Below are 20,039 nucleotides of genomic sequence, written 5' to 3' on the forward strand. Positions count from 1 at the left end.
GGAGCATCAGCTGCCACAGCACCATCATTCCCAGGAAGACAAGCGCACCCCAGCATCGCCAGGGACGGCCCTGACACCCAGCAGTGCAACAAAGCTCCCACCTGAACAGATCTGTTTCTGCCCTGCACCATCTCTACATCCCACAGTCCAGGCCAAGCAACCACGGGCACACCGAGCAGGAGCTTGGGGATGCACCATCCCACTGCCTCCCAAGCACAACAGGCTCAAGCCCAAGGGAAGTGAGGAGCAGGGCCAGGCACAGCAAAGGGGAGCCTTTCCAAAGGGAGCCAGACAAGGATGTGACACATTTGGAGCACAAAATCATGTCCAATTACTGGACTCTAAAGCTGAGCACTGTTTTTTCAGGGAATATTTAGTGCTAGGAAAGTAAACACATGTGCAGGGAAACTGAATCGGAGCTGACATGCAACCTGCAGGGGATGCTTGATTCTTCCCCAGAATCACAGCACAAGTGCTCACATCCTGTCCTCCTGCCCCCTGACAGGGGACAGCAGCACCTGCCTTGGCTTCACACCCCACAAACCATCCCTCCCCAGCCCACAGCAGGATGGGCTCTGCACACAGTCACAGCCTGGCTGAGGCTGGCAGGGATCTCTTGAGGTATCTTGTCCAACCCCTTTGCTCAAGCAGGATCACCTAAGACCCCGCTGCCCAGCACCATTCCCAGACAACTTCAAGGATGGAGACTCCACAGCTTCCTGGGCAGTGCTTGGTCACCATCCCAGCAAAAATATTTTCTCTGATATTCAGAGGGAACCTCTTGTGTTCCTGTCACTGGACACCACTGGAAAGAACCTGGCTCCATCCTCTTTACATCTTCCCTTTCTGTACATTGATGAGATCCCCTCTCAGTGCTCTCCAGGCTGAACTATCCCAGCTCCCTCAGCCTTTTCTCACGGGAGACAGGATCCAGCCCCTCCATCAGTCCTTCACTGGACACTCTCCAACACATCCATGTCTCTCCCACAGTGGGGAGCCAAGCACCGGACACAACGCTGCAGCTGTAGCCTCACCAGGGCTGAGCAGAGGGCAGGGATCAGTTCCCCTCACCTGCTGGCAATGCTGAGCCTGGTGCAGCTCAGGATGCCACTGTCCTTTGGATCATGGTCAGTTTGTGCTCACCAGGCCCCCCAGGGCCTTTTCTGCTGAGCTGCTTTCCAGCAGGTGGTTCCTGACTTACATTGGTGCATGGGGCTGCTTTCTCCCCAGGGACAGAAGTGGCATTTCCCCTTGCTGAACTTCAGCTTCCCTCCCCAAGCTGGTCAACAGCCACTGCTGCCAAGGCCCTTTCCCAGTGAGCAAAGCAAACAGCAGAAGGAAGCAAACACCCCAAGACTCTGCTGGGAAGCGGAGCAATGTGCCCTTGGGGATGCTGCAGAGGCAAAAGGGCCTGACTCACCTGCCCATCCTGCTGAAGGTGGTGATGCAGCATCTGGGAATGAGGCTGCTGATGTGCAGGGAGGATGTGGAGAAATGGGGCTGGAGCATAACCCGGGGCAGCACCAGGGTTCAGGGGCCCAGTGGATCCAAGAGCAGAAGGCAGGCTGAAGGGAGGCGGAGTGCCAGCATGGAATCCCTGCTTGTCAAACGTCTGCACAGGGGGCAATGGGCACAGTGTCAGAGACTGGAGTGAGTAGAGCCGGTGAGACCAGAACAAGAGAGGCCCAAACACACATCACCTGAACCTTTCACCTACCCCACGAGGAAGCCAAGTCACACTGAACACCTGCAAGCACACCAGAGGATGAGTTTCAGCTCCTGTTCTCACCTGTATTTCTGCACTAACAGCTCTTGAAATTTTTATTGTCACAGACATTGTGGGTTTTTTTTTCCCTGACCTCTTTCCGTTCAGAGGAGCATGGGATCACAGCAGCTGCCTAATCAGTCCTTCTCTCAGTGAGTGGGTTCAGCCTAGAATTACTCAACCTATCCAGGGCAGCCCAACAAAAACACAGGAAGTTGCTGTAATATTTTCCTCATGCTGGCCAAAGCTTGACCCCTAAGCATGGAGCTGACAGCTGGCTTCCTACCTGTAAGCATGGATTGCAGCCAGACACCTATTTCCCTGCTGAGAGTGCAGGGAGGAGCATAGAGGAGCTGGACATGAGCCCACTGTGCAGCACAGCTTGTCAAAGGACTTTGAGCTTTGCCTGGGCAGCTGCACACTGAGCAATGGCCATGGGAGATCTTGGGACAGGGACCCTTGGGTGTTAGAGGCAGGCACTACTGCCTGTCCCTCTGATGGAAAGCAAACAGCCTCTCAACTCACCTGCTTTGGGGGCTATTTGGACTAACAATGCTAACACCCATAACTTCATTTGCACCCAGGACACTGCTGGCATGGTGTATCGTGGGCAGTGTCCAGCACAGGGAGCACTGAGCCTCTGCCAGCAGCTGCTGTCAGGAGCTGACACCGCAGAAACAGTGGGACAGAGGATGAGACTTCACTCCAGCAGCAAACAGAGCCAGCATTAGAGATGCCGTGGCCTGCTGACCCTGAGACTGGCCAGCCTGGGAATAGGAGTCATCAGCCTTGGGCCCTGAGGGAGGAGGGTCCAACACTCCTCACCTGAGTCTTGTTATAGACTGAGCCACTGATATCAGGCACACCCGTGTTACTTGAGGTCACAGAAACACCTGGAAAACAGAAACACCACCAAAGGTGAGAATGTCACCCCACCATCCAGCACAAGCCCAAGCTTTGCTCCCAGCCTCAGGGGATGCACAGCTGTGCTGGTTCTCCGTGGTGTCAGACCCACAGTACCCCACATGGGAACAGAAGAAAGGGCTCAGCTTCTTGTTCCCACTGCAAAAGCCCACTGGGAAAAATCACCCAGGTCCACACCCAGACATTAACACTTGGATTCCAATGCACTTCACCAGGCAGCAGTTGGCTGCATTGACCACTCACTGAAACCCACTAAAAGCCAGCATTCCCCTAGGATCAGAGATGCATTTGGCTCTGTTGCAGCATTCAAGAGCTTTCCAGTAGTGCCTCGAGTGATGAGACTCAGCATTTCCTACACATCTGAGCCCCTGTCCTTTCACATCCTATAGAAGAGTGAAGTCTGCAGTGCTCCTCTGCCCTGACAGAATCAGCATCACTGCCTCAGAGACACTCATTCACAGTTTTACAGAGGGTGGCTCTGATAATTCCACTTGGATCAGAATAAAGCCAATGGTTGCTTTGTTCGGTGAATCAGAGATCCGGGCTCAAGGGTACTGCTCAAAGCTTTTGTAACCTTCCTTGGACACTTCCTGGATTGCTTCTTTACTGAAGAGTGTGACCACCTGTTTCAAATGCACAGCAAATGCTTGGTACTTGCTTGAGAAGGAGGATGAACCATATAGTGCTAAGCAGCCCAGTATATGCTTCTCAGATCTAACCAGCATGTGCCAAATAAAGCTTTTGTATGAGCTGGATAAATTCTTCAGCTTTTATGATCATACAGGAAACATTTCCTAGCATGACACAATGCTGTGAGTGTGTACAAGCAGAAGCTAGACAGCCCAGAGATGTGTGAAGTGCCCTGCTCCTCTCTCTAACACGTGGGTGTCTCAGGTACCTACCAGGAAACTTAAAATCTAGCTATGATTTGGCAGAGGATCATTTCAGCAAAACAGTGAACTGCTCAAGTTTCAAAATCACAGCACTGTTGAAGGATCACTATACTCTTCAGCAAAGAAAGCTTTGGCTTAGGAAGCAGCTCACCATTTCTCTCGTGTGTAATTGGACCAAGCTGTGCATCAGCCACACAAATCTTTATGTGAACTTCAGCCATGAGTTTTAGAAGGAGCAACCGGGCCATTAGAAAAGCATTTTGCATTTGGGAGGTGAAGAAACAGCTTGGATCACGACCCTGTTTAGAGCTGGCTGCTGTTTCAACTGCACAGCACTGGGAGTCTGCCCTACTAAATCCCACTCCAGAGAATCCTCCAGTCTCAAAGTCTTACCTTTCCCAGGTCCAGTGGCAGCAGATTTGTTTTGTGCTTGAGATGACCCACTGTAGCCTCCTTTGCTGTAATCTCCAGCTGCTGTTCCCTGCGTTAAGTCATCGTAGCCTGCCGGGGTGCACAACAAGGGCGTCATGGTGCGCGAGCGGCGCCACGCGCGCTCTCGAGGGAGCAGGGCTCAGACCTTACCTGCACCGTAGCCATGCTGGCTGTAGCCACTCGCCTGCTGAAAGGGAGTTGACGCCGTGTTCAGGTTGACTCCGTGCTGTTTAGCAGATGCTGGAGGTACCTGGACAAAGGACGGGAACAAAAGCTGGAACGGGACGGGAACATCAGCTGGAACACAAGCTCCCTCTGCCATCTAGTGGGGAAGGCACCTTCCACCTCATGTCGGGAATTCAGTCTGGAGTAGGGAGAACTGGGATGGCATGGGACTGCTTATAGCAGAAACTTGCTACAGTGATTTGTGCCACAGGATTTCTCCTAGAGCTGTGCCCGTGATTGCAGTGCAGGCCTCCCTCAAAACAGGCTGCATATTTCTTTCATATGCTGAATGTAAACAGCAAACTTTTACCCACAAACCTGAGAACAACCACAGAATCAAAGTAAATATAAATTCCTGCCTCAGGCTGTTCATAAAATACTAGCCTACAGGGCCCTAAATAGCCTCATCTGCCCTTCTGCCTGGAGCAGCACCTCTTCCCAAATAACCTACTTCCTCCTGAGAATTCCAGCCCTGCTCTCTGACTTAATGGGGTCTCCTCCATCCAGGCTCTCTCAGCTCACTGACTCAGCTTTGGGCCTCTCCTTGACTCTCCAGGGACTAGTAAGGGCTTTCAGAACAGCAAGCCCACAAAATGCAGCTGTCAGCTATTTACAGAAACTTGCACAGGGGTCCATGAGTTCTGCCCTTTTAAATCTTTTGTTTTCTTCTGGGTTAGATTGCAGCTATTTTCTCACATTGCATGTTTTTGGAGATGTCCTGCAGAGTGGGGAAGCTGACTCTATTCCATTCTAATGAGAATCTACCTAAATACTGACTCCAGCTCTGGAGTCCTCAGTATGAGGAAGCTGAGGACCTGTTGGAACAGATCCAGAGGAGGTCACAAAGGTGATCAAAGGGATGAGCTCCTCTCTCCTATGAGAGCAGGCTGAGAGATGGGGCTGTTCATCCTGGAGAAAAGAAGGCTCTAGGAAGACATTACTGTGACCTTTCTACACTTTAAGGAGGCTTATAGGAAAGATGGGAAAAACATTTTACCAGGCCCTGTAGTGACAGAACGAAGGGCAGGTGCTTTAAACTGAAAGGTGGCAGATTTAGAGTAGATATAATGAAAATAGTCATCACCATGAGGGTGGTGTGGCACTGTCACAGTCTGCCGGGAGAAGATGTGGATGGCCAACATCTCCGGAAGTGTTCAAGGCCAGGTTGGATGGGGCTCTGAGCAACCTGGTCTAGTGGAAGGTCTCCCTGCCCAGGGCAGTGGGATTGGAACAAACTGGTCTTTGATGATACCTTCCAACCCAAACCTTCCTATAACTCCAAGATGTGGAGTGTTTGGGCTGGAGAAAGCAAAGCTGGAGAGGCATGCAGGGAACGTTACAGTTGAGGCTGTCACACTTACAAACATGGTCGGCCCATATTGGAATGCACTGGGAACACCGGGCATCCCAGCATAGTAAGGGAGCCCAGTGTAGCTGTACCCTGGGGGCAGGGTTGGGTTGAGGAAGGGCTGCTGAGTCGTGTGGTGAGTCTGTGTCTGGTTCTGCTGCGGCTGCGCCAGCGTGGTTGCAGGAGCAGGAGAGGCAGTATCTCCACGGCCAAATTTTGTTACATCACCTGTGAAAGAAAGAACTGGTCAGAAAAGCTATCAAAGATAGTGCAAAGGTGGAGAATTCAATGGACTTATATCCTCTGAATAGAAGCAGACAACTGCAGAACAGGACACATCCTACACCTGAAAGCCCGCAGTTGTTTATGGGAAGCCCTCACCCAGGCTCTGTTTCTGACAGCCACAGGGACATTGCCTGTTTGTGGCACAGAACTCTGTGCCATGGCTACTCCACTGATAAACAGAGACACCAATACTCACCTATCTCACACGGTCTGAGCAGACTCATTACTATCAGATCATTGCAATAAAACATGCTAAAAGCAGAAACATGGTAAATAGCCAGAGAGCCAATGGTTGTTTGGTTAAAGTGTGACTCTCCTGGAGGTTAACCTGTTTAGCTAAGCTTCATGGGCTGAAAGCAGGTTAGGATTTAAAGGCAGTGATGGGCACATTTTTGCCATTGTCTGTTTATTTGTCAAGCATGACTAGTTAAAATGTCCAGTTCCTCACACCACCAAAGTTCTGAAGACAGTAGCTGAAGGCCAGGAAAGCAAGGCTTGCATCGTGGGGCACCTTATTGAAGAAGCAGGAAGGGAAATTCAGTTATTAACCCAAAAACAGCCTCCCAAGAGAAGTGATAATGAAGCAGAAAATTCACAAACACTTGTGCTTTCTGTCAGCCTACAGAGCAGCATGTTCACACATTTACCAAGGAGGTGACATACATCAATCCCTTCTACCTCACTCCCAACTAGTATTCCTTTTTGCTGGTTACTAGGAAGTATGACAGCACTTAATACCATCATTATAGGAACTACAATGCCAATGGCTACAGTTTTAAGCTGTAATCAACTGGGAGGGGATGAAAACCACTGGCTGAAATCTGGGATGGCATTAATATCACCTTTGCACAATGATAGCTAAAGAGCAAGAGCAGAAACAAGGAAGGGCTTCTTTGACCACAGAAGGGAAAAGCAGCTCCTCTTTGAGCAACAGCAGGATGACCTGCACTAGGAAACCAGCATATCTCACGTGCCATTGTCATCTTTAGCTAGCACTCACCTGAGTATGGGTTGTTAGCAAGGCTCCCATCTCTGCCTGTCAAGGTTGCAGGAGCCGGGAATGTAATTCCATAGTAATCCTTGGAAGAGACAATACCATTTATTAATAGTTGAAACTGGAACATAGCTGGACACATCTTATGAATTGCCTACTAGATACATAAGAAAATTCTAAAAGTAAGAACTAAAGGAGGTTTGACTGAAAGCTGAGCCTACATTGTGCAGCAGAGCTGAAAATTTACCTGGATCCTCAAGTTAAAAATAAAATGGCTTTATAGACACTTTTCGTATTATATACAAATATTTCATCTCTTAATGGTAAGTTAAAGGCAATAACCAAGTGATTTCCCACACAGCTGCCAGCTCTGAACTGTCATCTTCCAGTGAGACTGCCTGAAAGAGAACTGGGCATTGTGAGTGAAAGGCTTGGGGTCAGGCCAGGACTGTAATCACAACATAGATGTAAGTCTAAGGGTTTTGCCCTTGTACCATGCCCTGTTTTATAAAAGGGGAAATGTCAGCTACTAAAACAGCAAAAACATCAAAAGAGAGAGGAAAAAACCAGTTACTATTGGATGACTGGAAAATTTGTTTAAACTACTTTACAGGAGATCTCAGGTCAGAGTCTCCAAAGTGGGGTGTGTATCCCAACTCATTGAATTGCAGGAAGAAAATGGATTTTGTACCTTTGATAAATATAACTGAAGAGAATTTTAAGACAGTGTTTGTTTAACGTTTCTCTCCTTTTTTCATTTTTATCTTTGTGTATGTTTCATAATATATATATTTAGTACAGATGTATGTGTATACAATTCAGAAATAAAAATATACTGAAGGTGAGTGCTCACCTTCAGTAAAATTTTTTGCTGATAGGGTGCATAAAAAAGGTGGAAACCACTGCCTCAGAGCATTCTTCTAGGTCTTCTACAAGAAGGTAAGCAATACTAGAAAGCTTGCACTTTGAAATGACAGGACATGCTAGCAAAACCAAAGCAGTATTTTGACCTCAGTTTGAGGAAAAAAAGGCAAGAAATTTGCCCTTCTCTCTCTGCGTGAGCTCCACCTGTGGGTCTGGTAATCTGTTTTTTTCCCTCCTAATTTTCATGTCTACTCCTCACCACCTCCAATCCAGAAATAGGTAAAGCTTTAAATAGTAATGTATCAATTTCCACACATTTTCAAATACTGGAAAATTCTCTCCATTTATCATACCCCTCTCTGCAATGCCATAGTGCCTCAAATATTTTCTCAGAGTGGGCAGCATCCTCCACCTTGCTCCACTTCTGTGCATCACTTCCCTCTCTCCTATACCCAATCTTCCATCACTGAACATGAAATAATGTGGCAAAGTTTTAGTGTTGTAGGCGCTTTCTGTAACTTGTAATGGTGCCATTATATCATCAACCTTTCCTTGCCTGGTAATTCCCCCCTTAGGAACTCCAGCATGAATCACTTGGCAAAACACAACTAAATTCACATTAGAAGTCTTAGCAGGTTCTTCAAAAGCAGCACTCTTATAACCTTCTGATGAAAATACCACAAGAAGAAGATCTAGAGAAGAGATGTGAACACAGTTCAGCTGACATGAACTGGCACACTAATATCTTCCCCTATACAAACTGGACAAAATATAATCAAATCTGCATGAGAAGAGGGTGTAAGGATAGCAGTTATTCTCACTGCACCTCAGGCAGAGGAAAACCACATCAGTACTGAATATCTGTATCCTAGTTGTGCATGCACACATTCAAACTAAAAACTCGTTAGAAAATGTGAGTGCAAGGCAGTTATGTCTGCAGTTCATGCCTGCCCAAAGGAAAGTAGCAGGGAAGACACTCTGTTCTTCAAACGTCACAGATATCTCCTGACTTACAAAAGGAGAAGCTGCCTAAAGCCAAAAGTGAAATATCAGAAATAGGCTCAAAAAGTGAGCAGAAAATGATGAAAAAAGGAAAAATTATGAGACACAATAGACTTAAGTTCCACCCAGCAGCTCACTGGGTACCACACACACCAGATGACACATCTGTAAGATCTTTGCAACAGATGAACAGAGAAGACAGCATATCCCAATGTAATGTACACCAAAAGAAGCCAAACAACAAAAAAAATCCACAGTGAGACTTTATAGCAACAGTGCGCACATTAATTGAGTTAAATTTTTAAAAAATCACAGGAGAAAATCCCATTCTTGCTTTTTCAGCAGCCATGGGGATCTCTTGCTGCTGGAAGTGACGCAGCAAGCAGTGACGACTCACACTTGGAACTTTGCCCACTTTCACTTTTCACATTAAGTGGACTAGCACATGAAATAGAAATATTCCCACCTGCTCCTGCCCCCAGATTACCTAACACTGCAACATTTTCACAAAGAACTCACAATACAATTTAAGAAAACCCCAAAATCCAGACAGGACAAACACTGCATGAATAGTTGATGAAAAACCCTTTGTGACATCTGTGCTTTTGTTTCTAACTACCAACATACCAAGGGTAGTTAACTGTGGATACAGGGGTATGAGAGATGGCTCCAAAAATATTCTGCAAGATTTTGCAGGGAGAGGAAAAGCTCTTGCACTAGCAAAGCTGCAGGTGCCACAGGAAAAAAAAAACCAAAAAACATATACACATATAAACAGAATTTTAAAAGACTGAGAGACTAACAATATTTGTCAATGAAAAATATAAGAAAACACTAATTAACATACAAAATAAACACCCTATACAAATAATATTAGAGCATGCAATAAGAAAAAAATAGATGCTGGTATGTAGAGAAATTTTTAAATAAACCCCCCAAAAAAGGCAACACACAAAACAGACGAAAAGACAATCCTGAAACACATCCCCAGCAGAGCCAACCGGAAAACTTCTGCCACACTTTCGTCTCCTGCAATAGCTCAGTAACCAGACTTCCCCCTGGCAGCAGCCCTGAGAAAGTGTCAGCTCCCGTTCTCATAGCAGCGTCCCCTCCTGGTCAGTGACAAGCACCAAAGCCCTCAGAAAAGCAAACAGAAAAAACAAAAGTGAAAACAAGAAATGGAAATTATCTAGAGGATGGTGATGAAAGGAAAGCATGTGCATGGGCACATATAAAACTGCACACCCAGCAGCACCCCAAGCAAAGCAACCACCACTACCGAGCCAGAGCAGGTTCCTGCACCGTGCCCTGAGTTCCACCATGGCTGTACCTGGATACGCACAGCCCTGCCTGTGGCACAGCACCCTGGCACTCCTGCTCCTCATCGTGGCTCTGGCCACTGGCCTCCAGTGCCACCACCTGCGCACCCACGATCCTGGGAATGCACTCCAGCTTCTGCAGGACATGGCTCCAAGCATGGCACAGTCCTGCAATCTCCAAGAGCGGCCCTTCTTCCCCGACGCCCTCCTCCACAACAACCTGCACCCGCACCAAGCCGCCGCCATCGCCCTACGCATCCTCCAGCACCTCTTCCACACCCTCAGTGGAAGCAGCAGCAGCCAGCACTGGCCCAGCCAGCCTCGAAACCACCTCCTCAACCAACTGCAGCACCACATCCACCACCTCGAGCAATGCCTCCGCGACAACGTTGTGCCCTTTAAAGGACCGCGCAACCCGCTGCTCGCCATCAACAAGTACTTCAGGGACATCCACCTCTTCCTCCACGCCCACAACCACAGCGCCTGCGCCTGGGACCACGTCCGCCTCGAAGCTCTTGTCTGCTTCCAACATGTGGACAGACTCATACGGCGAATGAAGCACCAAGCTGCTCTGGACCCCACTAAACCCACGGATAGCAAACACCCATCCCCAGCCAGCATCAGTGGCCACGGATCGAGTGGTGATGGCAGCAGCACAGGCTGGGATCACTTGGTACCAGTCACACCTTCTTCCAACTGATGAGCTGATGGGGAAAGGGGTATGACCATGGTGACACTGGGGTCAGTCTGTGGCACAGCCCACACCCAAACCACAGCCAGTGGAGTGGAAGGAAGAGGAAATTTCTGCGCTACACATTCATGGACAGCTGCGAGGCACTGGGGATATGGACAGCACTTACTACCTGTGGAATTACTGCGTTCATCTAGACTGTAACGTCACCTGATGAACGGGAAGGGGATCATGGACGCTGGGGAACTACAGTGGGACTCTTATTCCAATTGCTATTTGTTACAGAACTCTGCTTACTTACTTATTTAATTAATTATTTAACTTAGTTGTTTATGTATTTATTTGGCTGGCCATTTATTTATTTATTTATTATTTTGTTAGAAATAAAGACTTTTTGTAAAACCAGAAAAGAATGAAAAAGCAAAGCTGTGGTCATTGTGCCTCATGCTTATACCTGACATGCAAAGACACAGACCCCTCAAGCTGTGAGGGGATGAATCTCCCTGCTGCAGCTCATCTTGCCAATGCCTCCTGCCTGGGTTGAAGGGTATGGACAGCAAACCCTTCTCAGGGAATGGTGGTCCTGCAGCCCCCAGGCATCTCTTACAGCTGCCAGACCACTGGGACACCCATTTGCCCCAAATGGCATGATGCCTGCCCTGCACACTTCCTCCTCTTCCACCACCACACTCTCCCTTCCAGACCCTTCAATAATGCCAAGACATGGAAGCCACCTCTGAACCATCATCCCACCACAACCATTCTGCAATGCCACAGCGCTGCTTTGCAAGAAACAGGGTGGCATAGATAATGTGCACTTCAAAGAATCAAGGATGGGACCCATAAAGGTCTGCAGAGATTTGGACAAGGAACAGAACTCCAGTGCTACCAACTCCACCCAAGAAACACCAAAAAGACACAAAACCCACAGGAGATGTCCAGAACTGCTCACTGCTCTGCTACAGCTACCACAACTGGTCCAGGATGCTCCGGCTGTGCTTACATCCCAGTGGCTATGGGGACCTGCTGCAGTACACAGAGCACATTATCCCTGTCCTTCAACACCCCAACACATCATTATCAAGCAAAGAGACCCATCACCCTAACACCCTCACTCAGCATGGTCCAACTCAACCAGCACAGCATTCCTCATGAAGGAAACTGCCCACGCATCACCAGCACCAGCTGCTCCTTCACCCTCCAAACATCAACCCAGAAGTATCTCCCCGAGTCAGCAGGCTCTGGCCTCCTCCTGCATGGGACAAAGAGGTTGTTTCCTGTGGTGAAACAACCTCCACCACGGCATCACTGCAAGGACACTGCTCCCTGCAAACACAAATGATGACTTCCCATTTAGCTGAGTGAGAAAAGAAGAGGACCAAATACAGAATCATAGAATCACTAAGGTGGAAAAGAACTCCAAGATCATCAGCCCAGACTTTGACCAAACACCATTAAGCCATACCATGAAGTGCCACATCTACTCAATTTTTGAACACTTACAGGGGTGCTGACTCCACCATTTCCCTAGGGAGCCTGTTCCAATGCTTGACCATTTCTTCAGCAAAGAATTTTCCCTAACATCTAACCTGAACCTCCACTGGCACAACTTGAAGCAATTTTCCTTTCCTATTGCTAGTTGCTGGGAGAAAAAGCCAATTTCCACATGGTTATAACCTTCTTTTAGATCATTGTAGAGAGCGAAAACGTTCCCCTGAGCCTCCTTTTCCCCACACTAAACTCACCCAGTTCCCTCAGCTGCTCCTCATATGACTCTACAGACCCTTCTCCAGCTCTGTTTCCTTCTCTGGACTCTCTCCAGCCCCCTCAGTGTCCTTCTTGCTGTGAGCAAACAAAGCTGGGCACAAGATTCCAGGCGTGGCCTCCCCCGTGCCCCAGCACAGAGGGGCAGTCACTGCCCTGCTCCTGCTGGCCACACCATTGCTGACACAAGCCCGGTGCCATTGGCCTTCTTGGCCACCTGGGCACACTCCAGCTCGTGCCCAGCCACTGAAAACCAGCACCTCCAGGGCCTTCCCCACTCAGCAGCTTTGCAGCCTCACTGTCCCAACCTGGAGCTGCAGGGGGTTGTTGTGACCCAAGGGCAGGACCCAGCACTTGGCCTTGTTGAACCTCACACAATTGGCCCTGGCCCATGGATCCAGCCTGTGCAGATCCCTCTGCAGAGCCCCCCTGCCCTCCAGCAGATCAGCACTCACACCCAGCTTGGCATTGGCCTCAAAGTGACTCAAGGAGCTCTTGATTCCCCCACTCAGATCACCAAGAAAGATAAAAAACAGTGGCCCCCAGGACAGAGCCCTGGGGACACCACTAGTGACCAGCTGCCTGCTGCAAGCAATTCCATTCACCAGCACTCTCTGGGCCAGGCCAGCAGCCAGTTTTTAACTCACAGAACAGAGCATCTAAGCCACAAGCAGCTGGTGTCTTCAGGAGAATTCTATGGGATACAGTGTCAAAGACTTTTCCAAAGTCCAGGAAGTCAACATCCCCAGACTTTCCCTCATCCACTAAGAGGGTCATTGTGTTGTAGAAGGAGATTGGGTCGGGCAGTTATGCCTTTCACAAACCCGTGCTGGCTGGGCCTGATCCCCTGGACCTCCTGTGGGTGCCATGTGATGGGCACTCAGGAAGATCTCCATGAGCTTCCCCAGCACTGAGGTCAGGCTGACAGGCCCAATGCTCCCCGGATTCTACTTCTGACTCTTCCTGAAGATGAGCATTACACTGGCCACATTCCAGGTGCCTGGGCCTCCTTGGTTAGCCAGGACTGCTTGTCCGCCAGCTCTCTTATATATTCAGGTACACAGCAGGACCCCTCAAGATGAAACTTTCACATTGTACCACTATCCTCCTGATGCTCCTATCCAGAAGTAACCTGTGATGTCAGGAATTATGTCCTCATTGGTTCTGTTTTTTCTGAGGCAGCTGAAGGAACTTAACCACTCGATGACAAAAACAGGAGTGGTGGTGATGACACAAGCTGGAATACAGGGAATTCAAACATGAAAGAAGAAGTGCATTTTTATTATTTTTTGTATTCAGGTGATACAACACCAGAATAGAGATCAGAGAGGTTGAGTGATAGCTGTTCCTGAGGACATATGTAAAAGCATCACTGGACAAGGCCATGAGCAAGGCTCTTCTGATACCACCTCCTCTCAGCATCACACTGCACTGGGGATATCCAGGGTAAAAAAACAATTAAAATTCATTATAAAAAATGTGTTATTGTTCAAAAGCAACAGCTTAGAGTAGACTCTAAAACAATGAAAGTCAAACTACAAAAGGGAAGCAAGATACTGCAGAAGCTTCATCAACATTCAGTGCTCAGGTGCTTAGACCCAGAGCTACCTCCTCAACTTAATGACTTGACAAACTCCTGAGGCTCCTGCGAAATAAACCATTTAACAACTGTATCAAAGGCTAAAAAGAAAGAATTCATTCATATGAATACAAAGAAAACAAACTTTTTTTCTAGGTAAAAATACCAGAAAAACCTAATGGAGAATTACAAAAAGATTTGGTAAGTGTCCCAGGCAGAATGGAAGATTGGGAAAAGATTTATCAGGGAAGACTTCCCATAGAGGTTCAGAAAGTATCTCCTTCCTGGCTAAACTCCTTCTCAGAGAAGTCTGGAGGCAGTTTAATATAATCCTAGTCCCACACTAGGTAAATGGTTCATCTCTAAAGAATTATATAGGTATAATTGAGCCTTTATACAAATTTACTATTTTTTATACAAATTTAAATTTTTTAAAGATTATGGACATATTTATTTAAACATTTATAAAGGAAATGTATTTATATCAGAAAAACAAATTATTAAAATTTATCATGAGAATAATCAAAGAATTTTGATCAGAATTATCTATGACACATTACAGACAGTTGTAACTACTTCTAGAGTGCTCTATTGCACCAATCATTAAAAAGCCATCTTAATATTAAACTACAGAACAATGCAATTAACCCAATGACTATTGTTCAGCCTCAAGCAATAACCTGGAGATGTGTCCCCACTCAAGGGAGGAATACCGATGCACTCTAGTAGAAGGTCTGTGCAGAAAAACCCTGCAGTTAAGGTACGAAACTGCAATTTCACAAAATAAAATTATTGACTCTAATGCATTACAAGCTGGGACAGCTCAATCAGCTCAGCAACTTATTAGAAACTTACCAATTACTTACTAGTCACTTACCAGTACCACCACTTCCTTTTTTTTACAACCAGAACTAAGTTAGAACGTCCTGACAACTGCAATTATCAGTCAGGATACAATACTTTAAAAATCTTAAAACTATTTCACTTTAGAGGAGTGCAGTGAAATTGATTTTAGCATTCTTCATAACAAAAAACTCTCTTAGGTCCTCTGCTCAACAACACAAAAACATTTAAAATAAAAAAGTAAAGCCCAAGCTACTATGATGCAACTGATGCAGAGCGTCCCATTCAGGGCAAGAAGGGAAATTGAGTGAAATGCAAGAGGAAAATGAGATGACCCCACACAGAAAGCAAAACCACAAAAAACCCACAATATCACAGCAACAAAACGATGAGGCACTAATGCAGGGTTTCACTCCAGGACAAGCAAGGGACAAATGACCGCCTACACAGACAAAAAGAGAATTAAAAACAACATCCAAAGCCATGGACACCCCAACAACATACTACCCCAAAACCACAAAAGCCACAAGCGAAGCCTGGAAACCAGGAAGGGAAACTCCACACAATTGGAAAGTGATGAAGGGAAAGCTGCCTTGCATACAAAGCCGCTCACCAGGCAGCACCCCGAGCACAGCCGCCACCAGCACCAGCAGCACCGGCACACCTCACCAGGCTCCTCCTGCCCTGCAGCACCCGACAGCAGCCACAGGCCCAGCATGGCTGCGCCCACAGCCACACAGCCACGCCTGCCGCACGCCGCCCCGCCGCTCCTGCTCCTCCTCACCGCTCTCGCCACATCCCTGGCCTGCCAACACCTCTGGACACACGAGGACGCCTTCCCCGGCGACGCGCTCCGCCTCCTGCAGGACATGGCTGCCAGCCACACGCAGCCCTGCCACCTCCAAGAGCGGCCCTTCTTCCCCGACGCCCTCCTCCACAACAACCTGCACCCGCACCAAGCCGCCGCCACCGCCCTACGCATCCTCCAGCACCTCTTCCACACCCTCAGCTCCAACAGCACCCGCCAGCACTGGCCCAGCCAGCCTCGCAACCACCTCCTCAACCAACTGCAGCACCACATCCACCACCTCGAGCAATGCCTCCCCGACAACGGCACGCTCCTCAGAGGACCGCGCAACCCGCTGCTCGCCATCAACAAGTACTTCAGGGACATCCACCTCTTCCTCCACGCCCACAACCACAGCGCCTGCGCCTGGGACCACGTCCGCCTCGAAGCTCGCGCCGCTCTACAGCACCTCCACAACCTCACTCGCACCATGCGCCGCTAGCCCAAACACCCACGCGCCCACCCACGCCTACGCCCCAAACCCACCTCCAACCCCACGCCTCCTCCCACCTGCCACCAGAGACGGCGCTGACGCTACCGCACGCCACCCGCAGCCTTCAACCACTGCGTCTCCATCGATTCAGCCCCTCCCACCCATACGGAAAAAAGGACTTTTCTCCGCTATTTATTTTTTTATTTATTTGTATATTTATTCAACTATTTATTTTTCTACTTTTTTATTTATTTACGCCACTGAAAATAAAGACCCATGACAAAACACTTGCCAATGCCTTTCCTCTGCCTAGCACTGCAACCACTCTTGGGGCCAGGGGAAAGCCATCTCCACTCAACGCCTACTCCAAGCCCTGCTCCAAACAGCCCCTCTCCACTCCTCTCAATGGCACCTGCCCAAGCAGGGTCCTGCAGCAGCCCCTGGGCAAAAACACTCCCAGCCTTTGGCCAACACCACAGAATCACCACAAGAGAACACCCCATCTATGACTGGAGAGCACCGCTGCACCTCATCTGCTTTATCCACACAGTGCTACATCCATCCATCCATCCATCCATCCATCCATCCATCCAACCATCCAACCAACCCATGCCTCTCTGACTCACAGACAACAATGTCATGAGGGACACTGTCAAGCACTATGCACAAAGCCAGGCACAAAAGGTCCCTTACCCTGCCCCTATCCACCACTGCTTTGTAGACCCAACCACAGAACAGCACCAAAAGCGCCAGGAATGCTGATTCTGCACTTTGGAATGTCATGCTCCCTGCTACCAATCACCTCTTGCTTTTCCATTGGCCTCAGCATAGTCTCCTGGAGAAGCAGCCTCAGCTTCTTGCCTGACACAGAGCTCAGCCTGACTGCTCCGCAGTTGCCACAGGCTTCTTCTGCTTTTCCCTTTAGAAAAACGGGCCTTCTATTTCCCTTCTACCACTTCTTGGGAACTTCAGCTGACAGACACCAGGTTTCAAAAACCATCCACATTGGCCCAGCAACTCCATCAGACAGCTCCCTCAGGAGCCACGCATTAACCTCCTCATGTCCCATGCACTTGTACGCATGCAGGTTGCTAAGACAGTCTCAAACTCGAGCCTCTCCTCCGCTGGCCCGGGCATCTGCATTCTTCACGCAGGCCTCCCAGCAACTGCCTTGCGTGACGTCGGCGGCACGCCGTGAGATCCCTGACACGCGAGGCTACAAACAGCCACTCCTCTCCACAGCCTCCTTGCCCCAAAAGTCGAGAACCTTCAAATGCCATGGTCCGCTCCTAGCAACAATCCCACCATGCCTCCGCCAGGCCAGGCTGATCATGGCCTTGCACATCTCCGCACAGCCCAAATTCCTCTTCACCTCTGCCCAGATTTCCTGCGCTTTTGGAAAGGCATCTGAAACTACGGGCTAACCTTCACTACTCCAGCCAAAGTGGCCCGGCTCCCTCAGCCTTGTCCAAAAGCCACGTCCTCTGCAACCCCTGTGCATCTTCAGAGCCATCCCCTCCAAGAACTCCACACCTCTCACGGAACAAAGAGCCCCGGACAGGACACACCGTTGCAGGCAAGGGCTCTGGCAATCCCAAAACACAACACCATTTCTTTCATGCGGGACAGTCCTCTTTGGCCCTGGGGCCGCCTCATCCACTGAGGCACCGATCTCCAAAGCAGACCTGTGCTCCAGGGTCACAGGCATGGGACCAAGCACGACAGTAAGAGCAAAGCCCTTCCCTTTCTCCAACTTCTTCCCTCAGCCTTTCCTGCCTGCCTTGGGGCCGGCTCCTCCCAAACACAGCAGGTGGAGCGCCTGCCTCCCTGCAAGGACGCACTCAGGCCTTCCGGGCCCACGGGCACAGACGGCCCCTCGAACACTGCCACTGCCTCTGGGCATTCCCCGCAGGAGGGGAAAGGCCAGCCCCCGCCCACTGACATCACCGCGCATCCCTTGCAACCACAAAAGGAAAGCGGCGGCTAAGATGAAAATCTAGGCAAGCCACAAAGTGAAAGGAAAAGTGACCACAGCCACCAGCAGGGCTTTGCAGGTGGAAACTAGGCTGGGGCACAAAGACAGACTTGGTTGCACAGCACAGAGCGCGCAGCCGGCCCGGCAGGTGAAAGGGAGCACCCAAGAGCCCTCTCCAGCAGCCTTGACCCCGACGCCTCTGAGCCAGAGCTTTCGCAAGCCCGGCACACCGCTGCCATCACAATCCCCAAAACAGGAAACCCCACAAAACACTGCCCCGAGACCACCAGAGCCACAAGCCCAGAGCGGAAACTACAGCCAGAAAGTGCCAGCAATCGGAAAGCGATGAAGGGAAAGCTGCCTTGCATACAAAGCCGCTCACCAGGCAGCACCCCGAGCACAGCCGCCACCAGCACCAGCAGCACCGGCACACCTCACCAGGCTCCTCCTGCCCTGCAGCACCCGACAGCAGCCACAGGCCCAGCATGGCTGCGCCCACAGCCACACAGCCACGCCTGCCGCACGCCGCCCCGCCGCTCCTGCTCCTCCTCACCGCTCTCGCCACATCCCTGGCCTGCCAACACCTCTGGACACACGAGGACGCCTTCCCCGGCGACGCGCTCCGCCTCCTGCAGGACATGGCTGCCAGCCACACGCAGCCCTGCCACCTCCAAGAGCGGCCCTTCTTCCCCGACGCCCTCCTCCACAACAACCTGCACCCGCACCAAGCCGCCGCCACCGCCCTACGCATCCTCCAGCACCTCTTCCACACCCTCAGCTCCAACAGCACCCGCCAGCACTGGCCCAGCCAGCCTCGCAACCACCTCCTCAACCAACTGCAGCACCACATCCACCACCTCGAGCAATGCCTCCCCGACAACGGCACGCTCCTCAGAGGACCGCGCAACCCGCTGCTCGCCATCAACAAGTACTTCAGGGACATCCACCTCTTCCTCCACGCCCACAACCACAGCGCCTGCGCCTGGGACCACGTCCGCCTCGAAGCTCGCGCCGCTCTACAGCACCTCCACAACCTCACTCGCACCATGCGCCGCTAGCCCAAACACCCACGCGCCCACCCACGCCTACGCCCCAAACCCACCTCCAACCCCACGCCTCCTCCCACCTGCCACCAGAGACGGCGCTGACGCTACCGCACGCCACCCGCAGCCTTCAACCACTGCGTCTCCATCGATTCAGCCCCTCCCACCCATACGGAAAAAAGGACTTTTCTCCGCTATTTATTTTTTTATTTATTTGTATATTTATTCAACTATTTATTTTTCTACTTTTTTATTTATTTACGCCACTGAAAATAAAGACCCATGACAAAACACTTGCCAATGCCTTTCCTCTGCCTAGCACTGCAACCACTCTTGGGGCCAGGGGAAAGCCATCTCCACTCAACGCCTACTCCAAGCCCTGCTCCAAACAGCCCCTCTCCACTCCTCTCAATGGCACCTGCCCAAGCAGGGTCCTGCAGCAGCCCCTGGGCAAAAACACTCCCAGCCTTTGGCCAACACCATAGAATCACCACAAGAGAACACCCCATCTATGACTGGAGAGCACCGCTGCACCTCATCTGCTTTATCCACACAGTGCTACATCCATCCATCCATCCATCCATCCATCCATCCATCCATCCATCCATCCATCCATCCATCCATCCATCCATCCATCCAACCCATGCCTCTCTGACTCACAGACAACAATGTCATGAGGGACACTGTCAAGCACTATGCACAAAGCCAGGCACAAAAGGTCCCTTACCCTGCCCCTATCCACCACTGCTTTGTAGACCCAACCACAGAACAGCACCAAAAGCGCCAGGAATGCTGATTCTGCACTTTGGAATG

The 20,039-nt window shown here is 49.9% G+C and overlaps 4 protein-coding genes across 7 annotated transcripts in view; 3 read left to right on the forward strand and 1 right to left on the reverse strand.

Moving 5' to 3' along the window:
* UBAP2 (ubiquitin associated protein 2) overlaps window positions 1-20,039 on the reverse strand; it is a 97,214-nt gene that overhangs the window by 246 nt on the left and 76,929 nt on the right. For all 4 annotated transcript variants that reach the window (XM_038125404.1, XM_038125403.1, XM_038125402.1 and 1 more), the window contains exons 22-27: window positions 6,873-6,951; window positions 5,601-5,815; window positions 4,165-4,264; window positions 3,976-4,083; window positions 2,591-2,658; window positions 1,421-1,612 (exon numbers count right to left, since the gene is read on the reverse strand). In XM_038125404.1, the coding sequence (XP_037981332.1) occupies window positions 1,421-1,612; window positions 2,591-2,658; window positions 3,976-4,083; window positions 4,165-4,264; window positions 5,601-5,815; window positions 6,873-6,951 (762 nt within the window). The remainder of the gene's footprint in view (window positions 1-1,420; window positions 1,613-2,590; window positions 2,659-3,975; window positions 4,084-4,164; window positions 4,265-5,600; window positions 5,816-6,872; window positions 6,952-20,039) is intronic.
* On the forward strand, window positions 6,975-10,785 carry LOC119695996 (interferon-like). The gene has a single exon (XM_038125407.1). The coding sequence runs from the start codon at window positions 9,948-9,950 to the stop codon at window positions 10,749-10,751; it is 804 nt and encodes a 267-aa protein (XP_037981335.1). The 5' UTR covers window positions 6,975-9,947; the 3' UTR covers window positions 10,752-10,785.
* On the forward strand, window positions 14,617-16,700 carry LOC119695995 (interferon-like). The gene has a single exon (XM_038125406.1). It carries the CDS (start codon window positions 15,363-15,365, stop codon window positions 16,215-16,217), a length of 855 nt encoding a protein of 284 aa, XP_037981334.1. The 5' UTR covers window positions 14,617-15,362; the 3' UTR covers window positions 16,218-16,700.
* On the forward strand, window positions 16,832-19,274 carry LOC119695997 (interferon-like). Its single transcript, XM_038125408.1, has one exon. It carries the CDS (start codon window positions 18,669-18,671, stop codon window positions 19,239-19,241), a length of 573 nt encoding a protein of 190 aa, XP_037981336.1. The 5' UTR covers window positions 16,832-18,668; the 3' UTR covers window positions 19,242-19,274.

The sequence above is a fragment of the Motacilla alba genome, chromosome Z (genome assembly GCF_015832195.1).
Source record: "Motacilla alba alba isolate MOTALB_02 chromosome Z, Motacilla_alba_V1.0_pri, whole genome shotgun sequence".
NCBI classification, from domain to species: domain Eukaryota; kingdom Metazoa; phylum Chordata; class Aves; order Passeriformes; family Motacillidae; genus Motacilla; species Motacilla alba.